Source organism: Ranitomeya variabilis, chromosome 2 (assembly GCF_051348905.1).
Source record: "Ranitomeya variabilis isolate aRanVar5 chromosome 2, aRanVar5.hap1, whole genome shotgun sequence".
Classification (NCBI taxonomy): Eukaryota; Metazoa; Chordata; class Amphibia; order Anura; family Dendrobatidae; genus Ranitomeya; species Ranitomeya variabilis.
In genome coordinates, this window is record NC_135233.1 from 431,073,506 (window position 1) to 431,098,958 (window position 25,453).

The 25,453-nt window shown below is 47.2% G+C and overlaps 1 protein-coding gene across 8 annotated transcripts in view; it reads right to left on the reverse strand.

Annotated features, from left to right (window-relative positions):
- LOC143806437 (uncharacterized) overlaps window positions 1-24,826 on the reverse strand; it is an 89,000-nt gene extending 64,174 nt beyond the window's left edge. For 2 of the 8 annotated variants that reach the window (XM_077286982.1, XM_077286981.1), the window contains exons 1-14: window positions 24,684-24,806; window positions 19,504-19,564; window positions 19,276-19,419; window positions 18,348-18,494; window positions 15,557-15,679; window positions 14,771-15,004; window positions 13,974-14,150; window positions 12,918-13,040; window positions 11,702-11,815; window positions 10,797-11,106; window positions 9,544-9,653; window positions 9,232-9,349; window positions 4,613-4,704; window positions 3,839-3,989 (exon numbers count right to left, since the gene is read on the reverse strand). In XM_077286982.1, the coding sequence (XP_077143097.1) occupies window positions 3,839-3,989; window positions 4,613-4,704; window positions 9,232-9,349; window positions 9,544-9,653; window positions 10,797-11,106; window positions 11,702-11,815; window positions 12,918-13,040; window positions 13,974-14,150; window positions 14,771-15,004; window positions 15,557-15,679; window positions 18,348-18,494; window positions 19,276-19,419; window positions 19,504-19,548 (1,888 nt within the window). In that variant the 5' untranslated portion in view covers window positions 19,549-19,564; window positions 24,684-24,806. Of the gene's footprint in view, window positions 1-3,838; window positions 3,990-4,612; window positions 4,705-9,231; window positions 9,350-9,543; window positions 9,654-10,796; window positions 11,107-11,701; window positions 11,816-12,917; window positions 13,041-13,973; window positions 14,151-14,770; window positions 15,005-15,556; window positions 15,680-18,347; window positions 18,495-19,275; window positions 19,420-19,503; window positions 19,565-24,683 lie in introns of all 8 variants that reach the window. The other 6 variants (XM_077286984.1, XM_077286987.1, XM_077286985.1 and 3 more) reach the window with 6 other exon arrangements.
- Window positions 24,827-25,453: the final 627 nt, after the last annotated feature.

A 25,453-nucleotide genomic window follows, 5' to 3' on the forward strand; every position in this document is an offset into this window, starting at 1 on the left:
AGACTCCTGAATGGACCACCGCCCCTGGGCTGTGTGATGGTTGAAGACCGCTCCCCAGCCTATGAGACTGGCATCGGTGGTCACCACCAGCCACCGTACTGGGAGAAAGGACCTTCCCTGGGTTAGGGAGGACTTCAGCGTCCACCACCTGAGAGCCTTCCTGACCCGAGGGGACAGGATGAATCGGCGGTCGAGGGAGGACGGGTTGCCGTCCCAAGCCGACAGTAGCGCATGCTGCAGGGGACGGAGGTGAAACTGCGCAAATGGGACCGCTTCCATGGTCGCTACCATCTGCCCGAGAACTCGCATGCTGGCGCGAATGGAGTGGGATACTGGACGAGAAAGACGCTGGGCTCCCTGCTGCAAGGCCAAAGCCTTGTCTTGAGGGAGTATGACCAGACCGCGGGAAGTGTCCAGTATCATCCCCAGGAAGGAGATTTGTTGAGCCGGAATTGGAAAAGATTTTTGGAAGTTTATCTTCCACCCCAGGCGAGAAAGAGTATCCACCGTGAGAGCGACGGACTCTTCGCACGCTGGGTAGGAAGGACCCTTTATCAGTAGGTCGTCCAAGTACGGAATTACCACCACTCCCCTGGAATGAAGAATGGCCATGGCAGCCGCCATGACCTTCGTGAAAACTCTGGGAGCGGTGGCGAGACCGAAGGGCAAGGCCACAAATTGAAAGTGTTCCCCGCAAAAAGCGAAGCGAAGGAACTGCTGATGCGGAGGGAAGCTCGGTATGTGCAGGTAGGCGTCCTTGATGTCTATGGATGCCAGGAATTCTCCCTTTTCCATAGACGCGACCACAGAACGGAGGGACTCCATCCTGAAGTGTCGGATTTTTATAAATCTGTTTAGTAGCTTCAGGTCTAGGATCGGACGTAGTGATCCGTCCTTCTTTGGGACCACGAACAGATTTGAATAGAAGCCCTTGAATCTTTGTTCTAGGGGGACCGGAATGATGACTCCGTCCCTTAGTAGTGCCCGTATTGCCTGGAGAAACGCTGTGGCCTTTGACCTTTGAGGGCAAGACTGGAAGAAGCGTGTAGGGGGGAGGGAGGAAAATTCTATTTTGTATCCGGTGGACACCAGTTCTCTGACCCACTCGTCGGAAACGACTGAGAGCCAGGCTTGACGGAACAAGAGTAGGCGTCCGCCTACTTTGTTGGAGTCCACCGGATAATGCAAGGAGTCATTGGGCGGAGGATCCATGGGATGCGGATCCCTTAGGCCCGGGAGGTTTAGGTCTGGGTCTCCAGTTACGATTAGGTCTGTAAGAGACCTGGGTGCCTCGGCCACCGCGCGAACCTCTTCCTGATGCGGGGGTAGAGGATGCAGAAGACCAGTTGGTATTGGACCGAAAAGGCCGAAATGGAGGTTGCTGCTGGTACCGAAAGGACCGGGTAGGCTTTTGCTGGGGGAGAAATTTACTCTTCCCTCCGGTAGCATCCGAGATCATTTGGTCCAATTTTTCTCCAAATAGCCGACCAGCCTGGTAAGGCAGGGCTGTTAGAGAACGTTTAGAAGCCGAATCTGCTCGCCAATCCCTGAGCCACAGGGCTCTCCTGATGGAAATTGCATTGGCGGCTGCCTGTGCAGCGCAATTGGCTGCGTCCATAGAGGCGTTGACTATGAAGTCTCCGGCCTGCGCTATCTGGTTAACCAGGATACTGGCTTCTGGAGGTAAATCACTGGCTTGGATGTTAGAGGAAAGAGTCTCGGTCCAAGAGACCATAGCCTTAGCCACCCAAGAGGCGGCGAAGGATGGGAAGAGAGACGCTCCTGAGGCCTCGAAGGCGGAACGAGCCAGATGATCAATCTGGCGATCGGAGGGATTCTTAACGGAGGAACCGTCCGAAAGAGACAGGATGGTCTTGGACGCGAGGTGTGACACAGCAGGGTCCACCGAGGGAGACTGCAGCCAGTCCTTGACTAATTCCCGAGAAAAAGGGTATTTGGCCTCGATGGACTTTTGTCCTATGAAGCGTTTATCTGGGCGATCCCTATGTTTTTGTACAATCTCCTTAAAGTGAGGGTGAGTAACAAAAACATTTTTAACACGTTTAGTCTTTTTGAAAGACACCACATGTTCGGGCTCCGAAGCAGAGTCCTCAGTCACCTTCAGGGTCTGGTTTACCGCCTCAATGAGAGAGTCGAGGGACTCTTGGGAGGAGGGGGGGTCCTGAACGTAGGAAATGTCGGACTCATATTCAGAGTCATCCGAGTTTGGGGAAGGGGACCTGGAAGCAGAGCTTGCAGGTACTGAAGGGCCCGCTAGCTCATGGTCAGGGGATGAAACATGAACACGTTTTCTGGAGCCCCGGGTAGAAAGTGACCGGGTACGCCCCCTGCTGGTAGAAGAATCCATACCGTCGTCTGAATCCTCCACGGTCCGACCTGGAGGGGGGCCCCGGAGGGAGTCAATTGCCCTGGCTAGGGAAGCCACAGATCGTGACAGAGAGGTTGCCCACTCAGGGGGGCTAGGCCCTACCGGGTCGACGGCTGCGGCATCGGTGACGGTACCAGCGTCGGCAAGGGGCGGCTGCACAGAGGGTGAGACGCAATCTGCACACAAAGGGCTAGTGTGGGCTCGGGGCAGGGCCGCATTGCAAGTGGCACATACAGTGAAAAACACTGTGTGCTTCTTGTTACCCTTTTTTGTCTCCTTGGATTGAGACATAGTGCCTTAGGGACAGAGCGGGCAGTATATGCAGAGAAGGGGTTAAGCTTTCTTGAAGCAGCTTACCCACGGTCCTGTCTGTGTCCCCAGAGAGAGATATGGCGGTTCTTTGTCCAGGAGTTCTCCTTGGAGCGCTGTAGAAGCGTGGGCTCCGTGCAGAGGAGAGAGGAAATATGGCCCCCGAGATTTGGAGGGCGCCTCTCGTCCCAGACGAGAAGCGCCGATGTAGGGGGCGGAGCTACGGCCGTGGGAGGAGATTTTTCCCCTTGCGGCCTACTCCGGCTGAAGAAGCCGGGGACTAAATTTATGGGCCCTGCCGACGATGTGCGGCGGCGGCCGCGACGGAGCGCCGCCGAGCACCACCGACCCCCGGTCGGCGGTGCCTCTCCCTGGGGACCCGGACCGCATCGCTGCCGCTGAGGGGGAGCAGGGGGGAGTCCCCTGAAGGTACTTACAGCCGCCATTGTCCCGGATCTCAGAGGTCTGCTGGGCGCTTCTGTGAGGATGTAAGCTCAATCCATGCACCCTGGATGGGGATGGAGAGGCCCCTGATGCATCACGCTGCTGTAGCAGAGGGGGCTGCGGCACAACATCCCCTCCGGACTGCATTCTTCTCCAGATTACATTGCTGTAATGCAGGGTCCTGGAGGGGGTTGGGGGAAATCGGGACCAAAAAAGGAACCGTTGCCCTGGCGCAAACTTTTTTCGTGCGCCATACGTCGCAGGAGAGGGACGGGGAGGTATACTCGCCGTGCTCGCCTGTTGTTGGTTCGGGGGAGAGCGGACCTTATGAAAAAAAGGACCCGTCGCCCCCTTCACTCCGTTAAATAAAAAATTAAAAATTTACATAAAATTAAAAAATCAAAAATTAAAACAAAGTTGGGGTCTGAGAAAAAAGACCCAAGTGCCTCCTAAGACACTAAGCAAGAACTGGTTCAAATTGTATCCAGTGAAGGGGTGTATGCTGCAGAGGAGGAGTTAATCTTTTTGTCTACTTAGTGTCCTCCTAGTGGCAGCAGCATAACACCCATGGTCCTGTGTCCCCCAATGAGGCGTAGGAGAAACTAAAGAAAAAACTCAATAGCCAGCACTGAGCCGACCTTAGAGAATAGGCAGCCAGGGGCGATGGAATCAGATGATGGTAACGGGAGGATTTACCTTCTCTTTCCTCTTCGATCTGCGCCATTCTTAAGACCATAACAGATGAGTCTTCTCTCTCCTGATCTGTGGTTATGTCAGTGTCGGGGCTCATCTCGCTCCATTCCAGGAGGGGGTTCTGCAGATCGTCCGCACTGCCGGACTCGCTGGTCTGAAACCATTGCACAAAAGATCACGGGCATGGTAACACTTAGCTAATCAGGTGGGTATTCCCTGTAAACAGAATCCATGAACGCGCCAAGATCCTCATCCACTGACTTACATATATTTTACATGTGGACAATCAAAGAGCAATGCCATCTATAACATGATCATATAAGGTTTATTGATTGGTGGGGGTCTGACATTTGGGACTCCACCGTTTCATAAAATGAAGAGGGCACAACATTCCGGCGCCGTAACAATTCTTTCACTGCTGCCCCGCGTCATCTACATGTGCAGGGTAATGCAGTCAGACCTATTTACTTTCATGGAAATGTTCTGCAGGTTTCTTGCACAGTGGGTGGGTGAAGGAGGCAACTGTGCGCGGAAAAACGGTAAAAGGGCGACAGCACTGATTTAGCTCATCTCTGAGTTAGTCCGACTGCCGAGACCCAGAATGAAAGACATAATGGAGCTTCTGTGTACTTTGTTACCCCCCGTCACAAGACTACAGACGGGAGGAGCTGACATCAAAAGTCCGACACACCTGCCGATGGGGAAGGGTGCAGAGTCGGAATACCCCTTTAATATTTTGGGCAGCTGTACATAGTACAGTGCACCGTGTGTAGTCACCTGTGAATCAGCTCTTTTTGCGACCTGCTCCAGATCCGCCTGCAGGATCCGCTGCTGTTCTTCGTACACCACAAGCTTGGTCAGCAGATGTTCTACAGAGTCGAGAAAAAAAAAGATAAGAAAATCACAATTTCTTTAAGATTATACAAGGTCAAGGATATGATGATTCACAGCCATTCGCACCGTCAGGATTTTGTTTATTCCCCCTATACAGACTCTGTGCACTTGTAACTCATTTTCTCTGGCTTTCGATGTCGATGTTGTCCTCCATCATTGATTTTTGGTTAACTAAAGAGTGACATTTGTCTTCTGCAGAACATATAGAAATCGTCCGGCACTACCTAGAGTATTAAATGAATGTGCAGGTGCACAGCTTCACAATAAGCTGCAATACTGCAGTGTATGGACAGTAAGGCCGGGGTCACACCTAACGTATCAAAATACGGTCCGTTTTTTACGGCCGAGATTCGCAGAAAATTTCCTGAACAGTGATCCGTATTCAATGCGAGGATGCGATTTTTTTCTCCAAAAATTATCCGTGTGGCATCCATAAGGCGAGATTTTCTCGCTGGCTTGCAAAATGGACATAGAATGGATCCATGGCCTCAAATATTCGTGAAAACATATATACAGTGCAGGAAGCAGACGCCGGAGGACGCGAAGGTGAGTATGTACTGTTTGTTTTTTTTACATTTTACACTGGTAACCAGGGTAAACATCGGGTTACTAAGCGCGGCCCCGCTGTCTGTCCTTCTGTCACGGATATTCATTGGTCGCGTCCTCTGTCTGTCATGGAATCCAAGTCGCTGATTGGTCTCGGCAGCTGCCTGTCATGGCTGCCGCGACCAATCAGCGACGGCCACAGTCCGATTAGTCCCTCCCTACTCCCCTGCAGTCAGTGCCTGCTCCATACTCCCCGCAGTCACCGCTCACACAGGGTTAATGCCGGTGGTAACGGACGGCGTTATGCCGCGGGTAACTCACTCCGTTACCGCCGCTATTAACCCTGTGTGACCAAGTTTTTACTATTGATGCTGCCTATGCAGCGTCAATTGTAAAAACATCTAATGGTAAAAATAATTTAAAAAAATAAAAAATCATTATATACTCACCTTTCCCGCTCCTCGCGATGCTCCAGGCAGGTTCCGGTGGAAGGATGGTCTGCGAAAAGGACCTGCCATGACGTCACGGTCATGTGACCGCGACACAGTCATGTGACCGCGACGTCATCACAGGTCCTGCGTGAGAAGGAGGCGACAGAACTACAAGGGTACCCTCGGAAGGTGAGTATATGTTTATTTTTTATTTTTTAACCTGTCACATACGTGGCTGGGCAATATACTACGTAGCTGGGCAATATACTACGTGACTGGCCAATATACTACGTCACTGGGCAATATACTACGTCACTGGGCAATATACTACGTCACTGAGCAATATACTACGTCACTAGGCAATATACTATGTGGCTCATTGCTGTATACTACGTCGCAGTGCAATATACTACGTGGCTGGGCAATATACTACGTCACTGGGCAATATACTACGTGGCTCATTGCTGTATACTACATCGCTGTGCAATATACTACGTGGCTGTGCAACATACTACGTGGCTGGGCAATATACTACGTGGGCTGGGCAATATACTACGTGGGTTGGGCAATATACTACTTGGGCTGGGCAATATACTACGTGGGCTGGGCAATATACTACGTGGGCTGGGCAATATACTACGTGGGCTGGGCAATATACTACGTGGACATGCATATTCTAGAATACCCGATACGTTAGAATCGGGCCACCATCTAGTATATATATATATGTGTGTGTCTCACTGACATATATATATATATATATATATATATATATATATATATATATATATATATATATATATATATATATATATATATATATATATATATATAGGCTCGGACTGGCCCACAGGGTAACAGGGCAATCCCCCGGTGGGCCCCTATGCAGATCTGAGCCCCCAATCTCTCTGTATGGGCAGTACTTGGCATAATTCACTTGATTCACTCTGAATCAAGCATCATTCATCATTCATTAACTAAACTACCCAGTTTATTATTACATAGAGATATAGGTAAATTTGTGAATGGGGGTAGTGTAATATTGGTATGCAGATGGAAAGTGGGCCCCCCTTACAGTCAATGTTACTGGTGGGCCCTTGGCACCCTAGTCCGGCACTATATATATATATATATATATATATATATATATATATATATATATATATATATATATATATATATATATACACATACATACAGTGGTGTTCAAAAGTTCTGCATGGGATAAATTGATTTTTCAAGTTTTAAACATTTTCTGCTGAATATCTTCGATGCTAATATGACATATTATATATGGTTTTGTTCAGAATACAATTTTGCATTCTCTCCCTGTAATATTTTTAGCTTTTGAAGCAGTTTTGCCTGAAATTATTGCAACAATATGGGAATTGAAAGCACAACTAAAGATTGTACAGCTTCAGATCCAAAATTAGCCAATCACAGATGAGGTTCTTGTGACCAATCATAACCTGGATATGGCAGCCAATCACATTGCATTTCATTGCATCACATCTGCTGCTTTGTTTGTTTGTTTTATCTGTTGGTCTATCTAGTGAATCATACTGTAGAGTTTTATGATGGGAGCCTTCAGATTTTTGTCAGCGGAGGATCGTGTGCGAGTTGTGGTTCTACATGAAGAGGGTTATACTGGCCCCCAGATAGCAAGGAAGGTCGGCTGTAATCAGAGTACAGGCGTAAGAATTTTGCAGAAACATAAGCAGCTTGGAATTACCCAGGACAGGCCCAGATTTGGTCGGCCCAGAAAGTCAACTAAAAGGGAGGATAAAAACATCCCTTGCCAATCGAAAGCTCACCTCTCCTCAGCTTCTGCGAGAATGGCAAGAAAAGTGCAATATTGAGGTAGCAACATCAACTGTTAGGAAGAGATGTTTGGAAGCAGGATTGAGAGGGTGCAAGGCCCGAAAGAAGCCATTGATGACAGCCATACAAAGACAAAGGCGAAAACTGTGGGCATTTAAATATTTAAAATGGAGGAAGGAGGAGTGGGAAAAAGTGCTATTTAGTGATGAAAGCACTTTTTGCATTTTAGGAAATGATGGCAAGTCTTATGTGAGAAGGTTCCCACATGAAGAGTACAAGCCAGAGTGTTTGAGCTGTGTGAGTGAGGTGATTGAGGCTCTGATACAGGCCTGGAACCACATCATCACTCGTGAACATCTGCAGAAGCTTGTTCACTCAAAGCCACAGAGACGCAAGCTGGTGCTCAAGAGCAAAGGCTGGCCAATAAAGTATTAGAAGCTAAAGATGCACTCAAAAGGCCCTTTTCAGGACTCTGAAATAAAAAATAATAAATCTTAAAAAGTAAAATTTAAGTCTGTGTGAACTTGCATTGGAAGATAATGAACTTAGAAACCTGTTCACCATTCTACACACTGTACTGGTGTAGGTATGGTTATGCTGTAAAAAAATTATCAAAAATGCGCATACCATAACAATTTATACACTTGGGACATTAAAAAATGAGTATGGCATACAATGAGGGATTACAAAAACATATATGTTCCATATGTTCCACCAGTTTCACTGCAGAGATGCAGAAGTATGAAACATATAGTTTTCTTCATGCCTATGCAGGACTTTTGAACACCACTGTATATATATATATATATATATATATATATATATATATATATATATATATATATATACCTATACTATGTGTAGACATTAATTCTATCTATTCTAACCTGTCAGTGTGATTTTACTGTACACCGCACTGAATTGCCGGCTTTCCCATCATACACCGCTGCGTATTTCTCACAAGTCACACGCATGGTCCGTGTGTAATCCGTATTTTTCTCGCCCCCATAGACTTTCATTGGCGGATTTTTTGCGCAATACGCTGACAAATGCAGCATGCTGCGATTATTTTCTCAGCCCGTAAAATACGGCTGCGAAATATACGGCTGATGGGAGCTGGCCGATAGAGAATCATTGGTCAATGTGCAATGCGTAGTTTTTGGCCTCTCATACGTCTGTATTCCTCTCTAGTGTGACCCTGGCCTAAAAGTGTAAAAAATATTTTAAAAAATAGGTTTTATATTTTTTAACACTTTTTATTAGTTCCCCTTAGCAAGAAATCTTAAGCAGATCTAAAATTCACAGTTCTCTGCAGCCATCGACCTTAGTAAACAGGACATGTGCTGCTGATAACATGATATTTTATGCGGGCAGCACAATCGTAGTAAAAATCTAAAAAACTGAAACTATGAGCCTGTAAAAGCAAAACGGTGCAAAAATTTGAATGCAACCCAATTGTAAAAAATTTAGCCCTTAACATATGCATTTAAATTACCAAAAAAGTTAAAAAAAAAAAAAATAATAATGTTTACAGTGTTATCTTAAGGTGTACCGACTATTGCACAATGGTATTTTATATAACCGATTTTGCATTGTGTGTAAAAAGGAGACTTGTCTCTGGGGTAGTTCTGATGACCAAGGCCCTATAAAACGTCAGTAAAGATACTGTGATGTGTGATCATGTGACAATTACCCGGCTCTTACCGTTAATGGACTGCAAATCTGCAACGGATTCCAGCTTCCCCTCCAAGGCTTTCTTCTCCTCCTCCAGCTCGCCGATGCGCATGGCTAATGCCGACAGCTCCTGGTTCTTTGTTTCAGACTATGAAAGAAATTTAAGCAAAAATTAGATGGGAAAAAGATCAAATAGAAATCTCTGCTCTCAAGAAGACGCAGAAAAAGGACAGTTGCAGACACAGAAATGAGAGGACAGTCAATAGATAGATTGTGAGAATCAGGCAGGTGGGAAACAAGAGAAAAGATGGAGGACAGGCCAAACGAGAGCGGTACTTGTACAATTTTTAGTTCTTCTTCCAACTGCCTGATTCTGGATTTGGACCATGCCTTCATTTTAAGGAATTTTGCATCGGATCTACTTGCCTCTTCGGTTTTCAACTTTACTTCATCTGAAAAAAAACAGAAAAATAATGCATTATAAGCAGAAAAAAATATACCGTAATTAAAACTGATTGCAAAGTGCCTCCCTTCCTGCTGGGACCTCAAGTGATCAGCTGTAGGAAACCTGTGAGCTATTGTTCAATTTCCCTGCAGCGCCTCCGCAGGACAAATTAAGCATTACACAGCGTCCAATGATATACGTAGATAGTTTGCGCAAAACAGGACAGGAAGGGTCCTCCAGAGAGAGACACGATCTTTGTAACCACTCAACGCTCAGGACTAAAAGATGACGATCCTGATCAGAGGACACTTTAGGGGTTGTTCGAGAGTAAAATACATTTTTTTTAGGTATAAATTGATTAAAAATAATAAGCTGTTGCACAGTCACCAACCAGCACCCTCGCAGATCCGCTGCAGGCCTCTCTGGGGGTCTCTGATGGCTACCGAAGAGGTGTCTTTCACATTCGGAAGACTTAGCACCACTGTGGTCAATAACTGACTGAAAAATGTGTCATTCAGAGATCCCTCCGGGTGACTACAAAAGCACCACCAGTCACCTGACCGCTGCAGCTAATGACATGCTGCAGCGGTGCTGGGACTTCCCAACAGAGAAGACTCCACTCCTGGATTTGGCACAAACCTCCGGAGCGGCCTGCACTGATCTACGGGGGAGCTGTAAGGCGACTAAGTCTCAGTTCACTATTTTTAATCAACCCATGGCTAAAAAAAATGTAATTTACTGTGTCTGCCATGCAATATGGGCCCAATAAAGGAACAAACCCAAACCTGAAGAAAGAAGTAATAATAGTGCGTCCCAGGTTGGGTGTATGCAGCAGGCTCAAGTACTGGCTGTGTTATACAGCAGGCACCTGCCTATAACAGCAGAGACACCAGCTTATAAAAAAAAACAACTAAAAACTGAAAATTAAAACTACCGTAATTATGTGGATTTAAAAAAAAAAAAAAAAAGATATGGGGCTCAGATGGAAAGAAAAAAATGAAAGTGCAAAAATTGGCTATAACAGGAAGGGGTTAAACACGAATGTTAGGGGTAATTTGCCAGCAAGACGTGGGATTTCAGGACCTGGGAATTTCCCACTGTCACATTCCTGAATGTTAGAAATGCTTCCGCTATGTGATTTTACTTTTACCTTGTAGTTTGGTAACTGCAGAATTTGCGGTCGCGCCGGTCCCATCTCGGACCTCTCCGGGGCTCGCCAGGCCTTGGAGCTGGTTCTGCAGTTGTTGTATAGTCTGACCTTTCTCCTGCAGTTCTCCCTCGTGCTTCTCTTTGATTTCTTGCAGAGCTGAGCTGTGCCGCACACTGAGCGCTTGCATTTCAGTCTCATGTTTCTCCATCATGTCTTTAAGTTGTGCTCTCATTACATGCTTCTCCGCATCCAGCTTTGATTGCAAGTTTTGTTTTTCAGACTGGAGAAACCTGCACGTCTCAGACATTTCCTGAAAAAGAAAAACCCTTAAAGGGATTGTCCAAAGTCATGACATGGTAGACTATGCTAGCTCCAGTGGCCCCTAGACAATCAATGATACATTTCGGAGACAGCAGCCGGACCCCAACGATAACCTATTCTGTGGATAAACTATCATTTGCTGAGTTGGGACAACCCCTTTAAATACTTTCCAGACAGAAACTGTCCCATAAACAACATCTTAAGAACGGGTAATAAATGTATGACCAATGCAAACCCCACCAATCTGTAAAAATTGGGGTACCACCAGTGGTGCATTCGCCATCTGTAGGATTGACGGTCCTATACAGAGAGCTTTGGACCTCACTAATCTAAAGATCAGTGGAGGTCTCAACAGCCGGACCCCCAGCGATCATACATTTATTATCCACAATATCCAATACATTTCTTTTATTATTGTCCTATTGTAAAATAAATAAAAATAACTAATGAAGTAACTTTCCAAAATAAAAATACCCTGTTTTGGGTTTACAGCTGCCTTGAAAAACAACAAAAACTTGTGAATGGGGGGTGTGTAAACCCAGAAAACGCTCATACTGGAAATCAGTATGCGACTATTGACTTACGGAGATCTGTCGATCTTTATTATCCAACTCCTTCTGTAAAACATCGATCACTTGATTCTTTCCGGATAACACCTCTTCGTCCTCATGAAGTTTCTGCTTCAGGGCCTTGAGCAGCTGAAGACACAGACACTTGGTGAATAATTGTGATTAACGTCATATTCCTCATATCCTTCCAGCAGCCTGTATCTACACTTTGCTTGTCCTTCCCCTTTAAATATTCATCTATTGCAAAACAGCATCTAATAGACAGTGAGGAGAGGGAGGAGGGGGATGCAGCTGGAGACCCTCAGGTTTTAGTAAAACAGGATGAGGGATAGAAAGAAGCAGGAGGCACATCTTCAGAAATTGGCAAAGGAAAAGACGGGAGGTTCGGCTCAAGATTTCTGGCTACAATGCATATGGTTCGGAAGCGAAAAATGCAAATCCGGGGTCTTGGTTTTTTTCCTTATTTTATTTACTGTATTGGTTAATTTTATATTTTAGTAGATGGGACTTTTACAGATGGCAAACCGAATATGCTTTTATATTTCATTATTATTATTATTATTATTATTATTAAGAAGGGGAAAAGTTATTTGAATTTATATGTGTGTATATATATATATATATATATATATATATATATATATATATATATATATATATATATATATATATATATATATATACACATTATTTTTTAATCTAAACTTTTTTTTTGTTATTTTAAATCTACGATCAGTTGATCGATTGTAGTACATACTTATGTAATCCTATAATGCCCAGCCAAAGACCACTGGCTGCTGTGATGATCCATTGGCACCAAGCGAACTCATCATGAAGGGACCCAGTGCAGGTGAGATCCAGTGATCGCGCTATTTAAATGCAGATGTCAGTGATTGACAGCAGGATTTAAATGGTTAAACACCGGCCATTGAAGCGAGCTCCTGTTGATGCCGTTACATGAAGATGCCGACTGTGTTAAACATCTCCCAGTTATGCTGCAGGATCAGCTCCTGAGCCTGCTCCGAACACCGGCAGCTGACGTACTATTACGCCACATGTCGGGAACGGGTTATAAAAGGACTTATAAAATTGCTTCTTCCAATAGAAAGAGAACTTTAAGAAGAGGTTATACACAAATCTTTTTTTTTTAACAATTCTTTAACTACTAGAATATTACCTTGTACTACCGCTGCCATTACAGAAAAGTTTGCTTGCCGTTCGCTTGACTTACCTGATGAAGTTCAGCAGAGGAATCAGACTTGGCTGCAATCTTAAACAGCTCCTGGTCATGCTTCTCCGACAGCAATTTCATCTCTTTGTCCTTTTCCAAAATTATATTCTGGTAAACCCGGATCTGGAAAAAGTGTCATCTGAGTTAATAAAGAGGTCTCTCCTTTATAAATGAGTGCATCTCTCATCTTGGGGATTTGAGGGATCCAACACCCCCGTACGCTTTACACACTTCCTATTGAAATAGCAGTGTGCAATGCTTTATATCTCCTGCGGTGGGCGCTGCATTGAGATGCACATTGATGGTGATCACTGAGGTTTTCAGCAGCAGGACACCCTGTGATCAGATAATGTGGTACTATCTACAGGATAAGGGTCCCATACTGATCCTCGTCTAGCACCACAATGAATCGAGAGATGGTCACTAGTGATGAGCGAGCATACTCTGGTAAGGTCTTATTCGAGCACGCTCGTGTGCTAGTCGAGTATTTTCGTCATGGTCGAAAAAAAATGCTCGCGTCCCCACTGCTGTTCGACCGCCACAACACATGCAGGATTGCCTATCAAACAGGCCAGCGCTGCATGTGTTGCGAATGTTGAACAGCAGCGAGACATGCAGATGCTGTGACTTGAGCATTTTATTTGAGCATGCCGAAGAAACTCGATTAGGACACGAGCGTGCTCAGATAACACCTTATCCGAGCACGATCGCTCATCACTAGTGGTCACATATGTGCAGCTCTACGGAGGGTCTGAAAAATAACAGCACCTCTGTGTTCACGGTGGCCCTATTTTCTAAGATATGCTATAAATGTCCAAGATGGAGATACCCCTGTAAATTGCTGTCACCCAGCTTTTAGTCCAAGAGACAAAACTAAAACATTCAAAGACCTGTCGGGAGCTTTTATAGATACGGTATATATAAATAAATATATATATATATATATATATATATATATATATATATATATATATATATATACAGAAAGCCTCCTATATAGGTGAAGACATGAACAGACCGGGCAAATACAAAGCGAGAGTGTCACAGAAGACTCACGTTTTCCGTGTACATGGCCTCCTTCTCCTGGAAATGGCTCTTCTCTTTATTTAGGAAGGTTTTCAGACTCTCGGTCTGCTCATGAAGGAGGCTGTACTTCTCCTCGCTTTCTTCAACTTTCCTGGTCAGATTCTGGATTAAAACCTGCAGGTCCTGGGCCGAATCATTTGCGGTCATCTAGGACAATATAAGTGATGGAATTAATAACTGGATACGGTAATTATAAAGCACATACAGTATAAATATAATGGTAGCAGTAAGGGGGCAGCCTGCGCCACACACCATCACCCCCGCAATCACGTACAAGTATGTGATATTGCATTAAGGGGTTAAAGCAACTCTCCATCCTGGGACTAATAAGTGACAATACTTTCGAGAATGGGACACACATGCATGCCTTGGACGGGTCGGAGATGCAGATGTTCGGCCTCTGCTCCATGTATTGTCTATGGGATCGGAAATAGTGGAGTGCAGTACTCGTCTTGCCCCATGAACAACATGAGTCACAGGATGGATGATCGATGTGGTGTGCATGCTGAGACCCCCACATATCAAGAGAACAGGGGGCTCAAAGTGCCCAGTGTGAATGGAGAGGTACTGAACTTGTGTGCCTATCACTCCTATAGACGGTGGATGGAGTCGGACTTTGGAACCCCCGGTCTTGTAATCAATGGGGGTCCCGAATGTTCAGTCCCCAATCATATATTTATCCCCTATCCTGTTGATACGATAGGACATATACATTGTTCATGGGATTCCCTAATATTGTGAGACCACTACTTAAAAGAGAAGTTTACCATCTGGTCCACTTTGGTATTTTGTGGCTCATGTATCTTATCGGACATATTAACGGATCCCGGTGATACCTTCGCCTCCGGTTCAGCACTGGTGGCCTCTGCTGGGGCGTTCGATGCGGTGGCCATTTGCAGATCTCTAATATAAGCTTCTTTTTTAGCCAGCTTCTCTTCTTTTTCTGCAAGCATGACATCCAGTTCGGAGCCGCGGAGTCGCTGAGCCTCCAGCAACTCCTCCTGGAAAAAACAAGCAGCCGTATGAGCTCAGAAAGGAGACCGAGGGGTCAAAGAGAACACAGAAGACTCCCGTAGGGTGCGATCACATGCGGCAGACTGTCCCACACATATGAATGGAGTCTGTAAATACCCCCGCAGGGCCTGCAGAAACGACCACATTCATACAAAGGTGCTGCAACGTGTCAATGAGATTTTGTGACATTTTATACCTAAAGCTGCTACCGAGACCTGCAGAGTAATATCTGCTGCGAATTTGTCCTGTAGGAATGTGCTTTAAAGCAGAAATTATTCCATAGATTAACAGAAAGCAGAGGTATTGGAATAGAAATAAACTAAAACAAGTGCACATTAGGAAGTTGCAGAAAATGTCTTCTCTGGAGAGGTTCTGCATCAGCGTTTCTTATCTCATTACATGGAAACAAAGGGGCGCTTATAGCCTGCAGAGTCTGGGATTATCCCTGGGGATTACTGCAGAGTACAAAGTACATGGCTTATCTGTCGCCCCTTCATTAATCCCGTGGACCCCCACAACCTCACATTATTTCATGGTACCTTTTTCTTGAGTTCTCCATTCTTGAGCGACAGCTGTGACTCCAATTCCTCCACTCGTTTCCGCAGTACCAGAATTTTGCCTCGGTTTGCAGAAGCGTTTTCTTGGTCGGCATCCCCCGATCCCTAAAATTAAGCAAAGTAGGGTCCATAAAAGTGTTCAGATGTATCAAAAAGAGGGATTATTCTGTGACACTATGAGTTTTTGAGATGTGTGCTTTTACAAAACTCCTGTCCCATTCTCGCTACTCCATCCACAGGACTGAGCATGTAAATATGGCAGCAACGCTCGGCCCTCTATGATCTGCCCCCCCGAGCTCCCAGTATAGAACACCCATACATTACACAAAAGCTTTGTCTTCTATGACAACTGCCATATGTGTCAGTACATGATCCTGATATATGGTCAGTCTGCTTTATTCGTGTCCAATGTAAGTCAATTCGCTCGTGCACTAGCACATTTACACAGATGGCCGCTTGGTGTAAAAAAGGAAAAAAAAATTTCAGCTTGCACCTTTTGTTTGTGCCCTATAAGTCATAGATCTTGCACCCATCCATGGTGTGAACAAGGGCACAGATGTGGTCACGTCTGCCATTTGAGTCCATGTCAATTTGTGCTCCTGCCAGCATCACGTCCCCGTTATTGTCTACTAGGCAGAGCTCTGGATTTTCTCGTCGTTGAGCTGGGTATTACAGTTCAGCAGCATTCACTTGAATAGGACTGAGCCATGATACCGAGAGTCATCCCCCCATCGTTCTGACCCTAAGGAGAGGCGGTCATCTTTGTTAAGCACTTTTTGTAATTCTAGACCCCCTAGTGATCAGATAACAGTGCATAGAAAGAAAATCCTAAAGGCCCCGTCACACTTAGCGACGCTAAAGCGATCCCGACAACGATACGACCTGTCAGGGATCGTTGCTGCGTCGCTATGTGGTCGCTGGTGAGATGTCAAACAGTGAGATCTTCCCAACGACGCAGCAGCGATGCGGCGACCTGTAGCGACCTGTACAACGATGTCGTTGTGACCCTGTCACATGGCAGCTATTATGACGATTCAGACCTCGATGAGGGACGTCCTGTGTGACGTTGTAGTCACACAGGCGTGCATTTGCGTTGCCTTTTCCGCGCCCATTCAGTTCCGATTGGTGGTCGCTACTGCGTTCTGATTGGTGGCGGCCTTGCCTTATGAGGCGACACATGTCGCCTTCTGTTGAAGGCATGACCGCCAATCAGAACGCAGTAGCGACCACCAATCGGAGCGGAGGGGTGCGGAAATGGCAACGCAAATGCACGCCTATGTGTCGGTGTCTGAGTCGTCAACGAGGTCGTTGGATCGGTGTCAAACACAGCGATGTGTGCTACCCAGCGGGACCTCAACGATCAAAAAAAGGTCCAGGCCATTCCGACACGACCAGCGATCTCACAGCAGGGGCCTGGTCGCTGCTACGTGTCACACATAGCGAGATCGCTACTGAGGTCGCTGTTGCGTCACAAAACTTGTGACTCAGCAGCGATCTCACTAGCGACCTCGCTTAGTGTGACGGGGGGCTTAACTGATATAATCTCAGGGGAAAATCAGAACTCTTTGACAAGGTTTATAAACTCAGGTGGAGTAAGGGTATGTGCACACGTCAGGATTTCTGGCAGAAATTTTCCTGACAAAAACCGGACATTTCTGCCAGAAATCCACATGCGTTTTTACCGCGATTTTACCACGTTTTTGTGCGTTTTTTCCCAATGCATAGAATAGCGGGAAAAACGCAAAATTAATGAACATGCTGTTTTTTTTTACCGCGGTGCGTTTTTTTCGCGGAAAAAAACGCACCATGTGCACAAAACATACAGAATGCATTCTAAATGATAGGATGCATAATGTATGTGTTTTTAATGAGTTTTTATAGCGAAAAAACGCGAAAAAACCTGAACGTGTGCACATACCCTAAAACTAAGTGCAGAGGAAAAACAAAGTTACTTTCCAGCACAACCAACTGGATAAAAGCTAAGTTTATTGAATCAAGTTTAAAGTCTGTAAAAGTTAAAAGTCTCAATACCTTACGCCTTTTTGGTGTAGTAAGATGGCCTAAATTATAGGAGGGATGATTAAAACTCCTATGATTAAAGTATGCCAAAAAGGCACAAGGTGTCAAGATTTTTAACTTTTACATACTTTAAACCTGATTCAAAAAACTTACAGTTTTTATCCAGCTAGTAGGGCGGAAACTACCCTCATTTTTTCATCTGTCAGCTGCAATCACCAGCAGGTACGGCACCCACTGGATCATCTATACTACCAGTGTGAACGGCTCCTACCTTCTCCCTCTCCCCTACCTGCTTCTAAAAGTGCACACTGTGTTGTGGGCCATCATTAGGGGTAAATGCTCATGACAAACTTCCGAGAGTCTGGATTGTTACCGCAGCGTCTATCCACCAAAGAAACCTGAAATCCGTTTTTTGAGAGTAAAGTTAAATAAACAGTCTGCAAAGTGATAGCAACAAGACGGAAGGCAAAAGAAGACACTTTGGGCCTTCGATTGGTGAATGGAGACCCATGAGATGGTTACAAGCGCCCAACAAACAAGTGTCTAACTATAGGGAAAAAAACAAAGTGATCTGCATGGATGTCAATGAATGTACAGAATAAAATCTCACTGCGCACCGACACTAACACCTCCAGCAGTTCAGCCATTCCTTCCTGTCCACCAGGTCACGCAGGCAACTCCCCGAATCCTTCAAGCCTCCAACCCAACATTGCAAATAATGAAACGACTTAAAGAGCCCGGAGCAAACATTTACCTTCCTGCTCTCGGATTTCTTGATTTGAGCACCGGACGACGGTAACTGCTTCTTCAGCTCCTCCAGCTGAGACGTCAGCGATGCAATCTTGGCCTTGTTTTGCAGCTTTGCTTTAGAGATCTTGGATTCCGAAGATTCTTTTTCTTCCTGCGACGTCAAAAGATTTCAGTCATTGCGAAAATCGCAAGAAGTGCCCACAACGTTCACACGCTGAGCCGAACTTACACATCCGAAAAAGCTTACAAATAGGAAAAATAAGGTTTATTTACCTGCATAGGAAAGTGAGGCAGATACATGTACATGCCACTTGGACTGGATGATTATCGTCATACTGCGTCCTCCAGACGTCGTTAAAAGGGTTTTCTGGGTATTCGGAAAACCTTTGCCCCCTGGCAAATGTTTGATTTAAATAAATTGCGCCCTACTCACCCTCCCAAGGTCCATCTCTGAGTCTCCGCCGCTGCTCCTGGTGGCTGATACTGTCTGCAGTGGTGATGTCACTTCAGTGAGCTCAGCGGTTCTGCCCAAGATAATGAGCTCAGTGATTGGCTGCAGCGCCGTTGATGTCACATCAGCGCCATAGGCAATAACAGACACCGGGAGCAGCGGCAGAGACTCCAGCTGGACCTGGACAGGGTGAGTAAAACACTTTTTAAAATTAAAGCAAAAGTGCAGCCAGGGAACAAGAGTTTCCCGGAACAGGAAAACACCTTTAATAAAGAGGAGCATAATACAGGGCAAAACGAAAGCAAGGTGGAGGCCATGAATCAATAATACGTCTAAACGGCCTAGGCTATGTGCGACGGTTCCACTTTTCCTCTGCGTATTGCAATGGCGCCAACTCTGAACATCCACATAATGCAGTGGGTACAGAAATAACTTTTTATTTGCAATGTGTAGCCCCTTCTATAAAAATCTACATACAGACCTTGAGGTCCTGATCTTTCTTGCGCAGCTCATTGTCCTTCTCGCGGATCAGATCTTTCAGCTGCGCCACCAGCTGCTGAGTGTGCGCCAGCTGCTCCGTCAGGTCCGCCACCGACATGGCGCCAGCACTCTGGTTTGCAGGTGACTGCGGAGACAAATCCGGATGGCGTCATTCCAATAGGACGCGCACATCGAATACAGGGGGAGATAACAGATTATAAGGACTTACCGCGCCCGATGACTGGGAATCGTCCCCAGAATACCAGTTCCACATGGTGACAGGCGGGCGGCTGTAAACGAAGCGGGAGAACACGTCGGATTACATGTGCCAGCTTGTAGGATCTGGCGGTGTGTATGGTGGAGGCCGCACTGTCGGCCCAGGGGCATCTCCTCTGATCTGCGGGGGATGAGCGGCTGTCAGATAGGTTTGGCAGCAGCGCGTCTCCTACCCTAGCGGACATGTTCATGGGAAGATGGTGTCGGCACGTGCGAGCGTTTATACCGACATTATCTGCTGTGTCTGACCAGCTCTGATCCGTGGAGGCCATTCCAGGCTGCTATCGTCTGCCATGTGGCACTGCTGGGATTTCTGCCAGATTCTGCCCTCGTTCACAGGAATCTCAGCTGCATTCCCTCTTTCATTCCAGTTGCTCTTCAAATTCCCAAAATTCAGAACCGCGAACTTCTCCTTCCCTTAGCAAAGAAGACCCTTTCCCCAATAGATACAGCAGTCGCCCCTTTCCCCACCTGTCACAGCAGTCGTCCCTTTCCCCACTAGTCACAGCAGTCGTACCTTTCCCCACTAGTCACAGCAGTCGCCCCTTTCCCCACTAGTCGCAGCAGAGTCGCCCCTTTCCCACTAGTCACAGCAGAGTGGCCCCTTTCCCCACTAGTCACAGCAGAGTCGCCCCTTTCCCCACTAGTCACAGCAGAGTCGCCCCTTTCCCCACTAGTCACAGCAGAGTCACCCCTTTTCCCCCAGTCACGGCAGTTGCCCCTTTCCCCACTAGTCGCAGCAGAGTCGCCCCTTTCCCAACTAGTCACAGTGGAATCGTATATTTCCCCACTAGTCACAGCAGAGTCGCCCCTTTCCCCACTAGTCAAAGTGGAATCGTATATTTCCCCACTAGTCACAGCAGAGTCACCCCTTTCCCACTAGTCACAGCAGAGGCGCCCCTTTCCCCACTAGTCACAGCCGAGTCGCCCCTTTCCCCACTAGTCACTGCAGAATCGCCCCTTTCCCCACTAGTCACAGCAGAGTCGCCCCTTTCCCCACTAGTCACAGCAGAGTCGCCCGTTTCCCCACTAGTCACAGCAGAGTCACCCTTTTGCCCCTAGTCACAGCAGTCGCCCCTTTTCCCACTAGTTGCAGCAGAGTCGCCCCTTTCCCATCTAGTCACAGTGGAATCGTATATTTCCCCACTAGTCACAGCAGAGTCGCCCCTTTCCCCACTAGTCACAGCAGAGTCGCCCCTTTCCCCACTAGTCACAGCAGAGTCACCCCTTTCCCACTAGTCACAGCAGAGTTGCCCCTTTCCCCACTAGTCACAGCAGAGTCGCCCCTCTCCCCACTAGTCGCAGAGTAGTCGCCCCATTCCCCACTAGTCACTGCAGAATCGTCCCTTTCCCCACTAGTTACAGCAGAGTCCCCCTTTTCCACACTAGCCAAAGCAGTCGCCCCTTTCCCCGCTAGTCACAGCAGAGTGGCCCCTTTCCCCACTAGTCACAGCAGTCGTCCCTTTCCCCACTAGTCACAGCAGTCGTCCCTTCCCCACTAGTCACAGCAGTCGTCCCTTCCCCACTAGTCACAGCAGTCGTCCCTTACCCACTAGTCACAGCAGTCGCCCCTTTCCCCACTAGTTAAAGCAGAGTTGCCCCTTCCTCACTAGTCACAGCAGAGTCGCCCCTTTCCATGCTAGTCAAAGCAGTCGCCCCTTTCCCCGCTAGTCACAGCAGTCGCCCCTTTCCCCGCTAGTCACAGCAGTCGTCCCTTTCCCCACTAGTCACAGCGGAATTGCACCTTTTTCCAATAGTGAGAGCAGAGTCGCCCCTTTCCCCAATTGTGACTGCAGTCGCCCCTTTCCCTACTAGTCACAGCGGAGTTGCGCCTTTTTCCAATAGTGAGAGCAGAGTGGCCCCTTTCCCCATTAGTTAGAGCTGAGCCCACAGTTTGTCACCTGGGTACAGGATAGGTGGGGACCGGTGATAGATGACTGCTTGCTTAGGTTGCCACCCAATGATCATGAGAACAAGAGTCCCATTTCCCACCATCTGAATGGTTTGGTGTCTATGGTACGTGGCGCTGGCGGAGAGAGCCGAGAACTGTGCTCTGCATCAATGCCATAGACTATGAGCAGAGCAGCATCGCACACACGCACCTGTGGCTCATGATTGTGGGGGTCTCAATGGTGGCACCGCAGACACTTATCACCTATCCAAATTATACATTATTACTCAGGGTACAACCCCTTTACCGAGGATATCCCGCGCTGTCCAGAGACACTCGCTTCCGGAGCCGATGACATTACGGGCCGCAGACCTGGTGAGACGTGAGCACGATCTGCAGGTATCGCGGTTTCATGCACGTCAATAGGGGATGCGCAGAACACTTACCGATCGTGCGTGCGTCTCGTCAGGATTCCTGGTCGTAATGTCATCTGGGGAAAACCTCAAAACTCCCTAATAATTATTTGATTTTTTACCCTTGACAAGCACCTTACACATAAGATTACACCATGGATGCAAGAAATGCCTTTCCTTGACCTCGGCTCCAAGACGTTCACAAGTTGTGACAAGAATAAGGGGCCGACACGACGTTCACAGCCATAAAGTGATATCGTCCCTGTCACCACAGGACAGAATGGAATGTGTGCAGAAAATGCCTTTAAGAAAGTTACTAGACCAGTTGTGTCAGTGATCTGCAGGAAGCCGCCCTACAATTTCCAGGATGCTAATGTCGACAATCTCTGCATTATCATGATATCATGACATCTATAACTGCAGGGGACCGAGAGTCGGCCGCACACCGGGTGCAGAAGAGAAAGAGCAGCGCCTGTAGCGTGCATGCATCGGGGAAAGGGGGCGCATGCATCGGGGAAAGGGGGTGCAGGCATCGGGGAAAGGGGGCGCGTGCATCGGAGAAAGGCGGCGCGTGCATCGGGGAAAGGCGGCGCGTGCATCGGGGAAAGGCGGCGCGTGCATCGGGGAAAGGCGGCGCGTGCATCGGGGAAAGGCGGCGCGTGCATCGGGGAAAGGCGGCGCGTGCATCGGGGAAAGGCGGCGCGTGCATCGGGGAAACGTGGCGCATGCATCGGGGAAAGGCGGCACATGCACCTGGGATAGTTGTGGCATACACTGGGGAAAGGCAGCACATGCACCTGGGAAAGTTGTGGCATGCACTGGAGAAAGGCAGCACATGCATCGGGAAAAGGCGGCGCATGCATCGGGGAAAGGCGGCACATGCACCTGGGAAAGTTGTGGCATGCACCGGGGAAATGCGAAGCATGCATTGGGGAAAGGCAGCACATGCACTGGGGAAATGCGACGCATGCATTGGGGAAAGGCGGCACATGCAAGAGACTTGTGGCTACTTTCACACTTGCATCGGTACGGGTCTTTCGCTAAGCGTCGGCGCGACGTACCGACGCACGTTGTGAAAATTATGCACGACGTGGGCAGCGGATGCAGTTTTTCGACGCATCCGCTGCCCATTCTAAAGTCCGGGGAGGAGGGGACGGAGTTCCGGCCGCGCATGCGCGGTAGAAAATGGCGGACGTGATGTACGATAAAACGTTCCCTTGAACGTCTTTTCATGCCGACGGTCTGCCAAAACATGACGGATCCAGTGCACGACGGACGCGATGTATGGCCATATGTCGCGATCCGTCGGCAATACAAATCTACAGGAAAAAAACGCATCCTGCGGGCACATTTGCAGGATCCGTTTTTTTTCCCAAAACGACGGATTGCGACGTACGTTACACGACGCAAGTGTGAAAGAAGCCTTATAGAATGGCGGAGCCGTCAATCAAGGTGAAGGACCTGGAACACTTCCTGCGAGATTCGCAAGGAGCCGATGGTGATATCAGTCTTGTCAATCGTGCACAGAGGGGGTGTCCTTACAAGATGGGGGGCAGGACTAGTCAGGAGGAATCCAGACTAATCTCTAGTCAATGCATAAGGCGAGCGCAGAATAAAACTTGATTTTAGGTTTTCTCATTTGTTTTACTATTTTATTTTTATATGTTGACAACTTTTTACATATTTTTTGGCCCCTGCAATTGTTTCATGGCTTGCACGATACAATGGCCGCTCAGTGTATGAGGACCAGGATGGAGGGTCTGAGTAACCCCCAGATTATCACGATAATTAATTGGCACAAAGTGACTGGATCGCGGTGGAGGAACCAAAGACTGACAGCGGGATCTAACTGGTTAATCATCGCTGCGGCAGATGCTGACAACTGTACATCACAGCCGGCGCTCTCCGTATAAGAAGCGTCCGTCACATTTTACACAGATGTAATTCGAAATCCGCACCCTAAACACTGTGCATGTGAACGAACCCTTTAAAGGGACGGTGATGCCACCACGTGCTGGTGTAAAGCCAGTGGCCCCAGACCGGTCTAATTCCATGCACTCATCTCTCCCCGCCGTGACAGCTGAATGGAGCCGTGTGGGACGAGGATTATTCTGCAGCTGCCGGGAGGAGGAACAACAAAGGGAGAGCGAGCTGGAAATAGCCTGTGCGAAAGGAGTAAGACTCATCATGGCAGACGGCGATCCTCCGCCACATACAGGGAAGTTACGCCAACGCGGAAGTCCGATAATCCAGAATATCGATAATCCACCACTGCCAATAATACAGAGCCTGATCCAACCTCATCACAGTGACGCCAGACTATCACCTTGGTGACGACCGCAATATACTTAACGGATTGGGCACAGGCTGTGGTATACAGCCAGCATCAGGGTCAGTAGCGCAGATCGCAGCAGTTTAACCTCTTAAATGCTGTGTAAACCGCGTCATCACTTAAAAGGCTTTGAACTCCTACATGGTTTATAACAAGAAAAAAATAAACTAAAATTGCCTTTTAAATCTTTACTTATTCAGTCACATTTAGATGACTAAAGGGAAAAATAAATGCTTTTCTGAGATAATTAACTTTGTCAAAGAAAATAAAAACTACAAGTTCCAGCATGCCTCAGGTCGGTTTTCAAAGGCAAGGAATCATGGGATTTGTAGTTTGACTGCAGTGGTTGGACCACGTGACCTACTATAGAAGAGGGGGAGGAGATGTAAGCGTCAGGGGGAGGGGAGCAAGAGGACATGTCACACCCCCCACCCCCTAAAAGGCCAACAGCACCTGTATAAAAGGAGAAGATAAATGGCCGCTCCCGCCTTCCTCACCTCAGGCGTGGGAGCTCACGGTGCAGCCATGACACGGTCTCCCCGGCTCTCCGCTCCCATCACACACACTCGTTCTCTCCCAGCTGCGGCTAGGCTCCGGCGGCCATCTTGGAATAGGATAAGCTCCAGCACAGCTGAGTGGTGACGTCACACGTCTGTGCCCGCCCACTTTTGCTGGTTGCCATAGAATGTGCTGGCTGCCAGAAACCAACATGGCGGCAACAAAATATGCTCGTTGCTATGGTGATGCGTTCTGATAATGTGAAGAGTGAAATCTGTGACACACACAAAAAAAATATATATTTCTAATATTCCAGTAAAGAAAGAAGATTTGTTGATTTTTTTTTTCTTTTGAGGAGAGGGATTTTTTTTTTCATTCATTTTAAGTCACATTTAATGTTAACACTATATATTTTTGCATTATAACTTATTAAGGCTGGATTCACATTTGCGGTTGAGTCCGCAGCGTATCGTCCGCAAACGCATGCAAAAACGCCTGCAAACGCATGATAACGCAGAGGTTTTTTTTATCCGCATCAGCTTACGCATGACGGCAAAAAAATGCAGCGTTTGCATGCGTTTTTGCATGCGTTTGTGCTTTTTATGTGCATGCGTTTGATATTTCCAGGAGGGCGTTTCTCAATGGGTGTGTCTAAATCATTTCTTGGACATGGGCAGTCCGAAGTACGCAAGCACGTCGAACGCATGCAGACGCAAAGACATGTGTACGCATGCGTTCCCATAGACTGTAATGCCTTTTTAACACACTC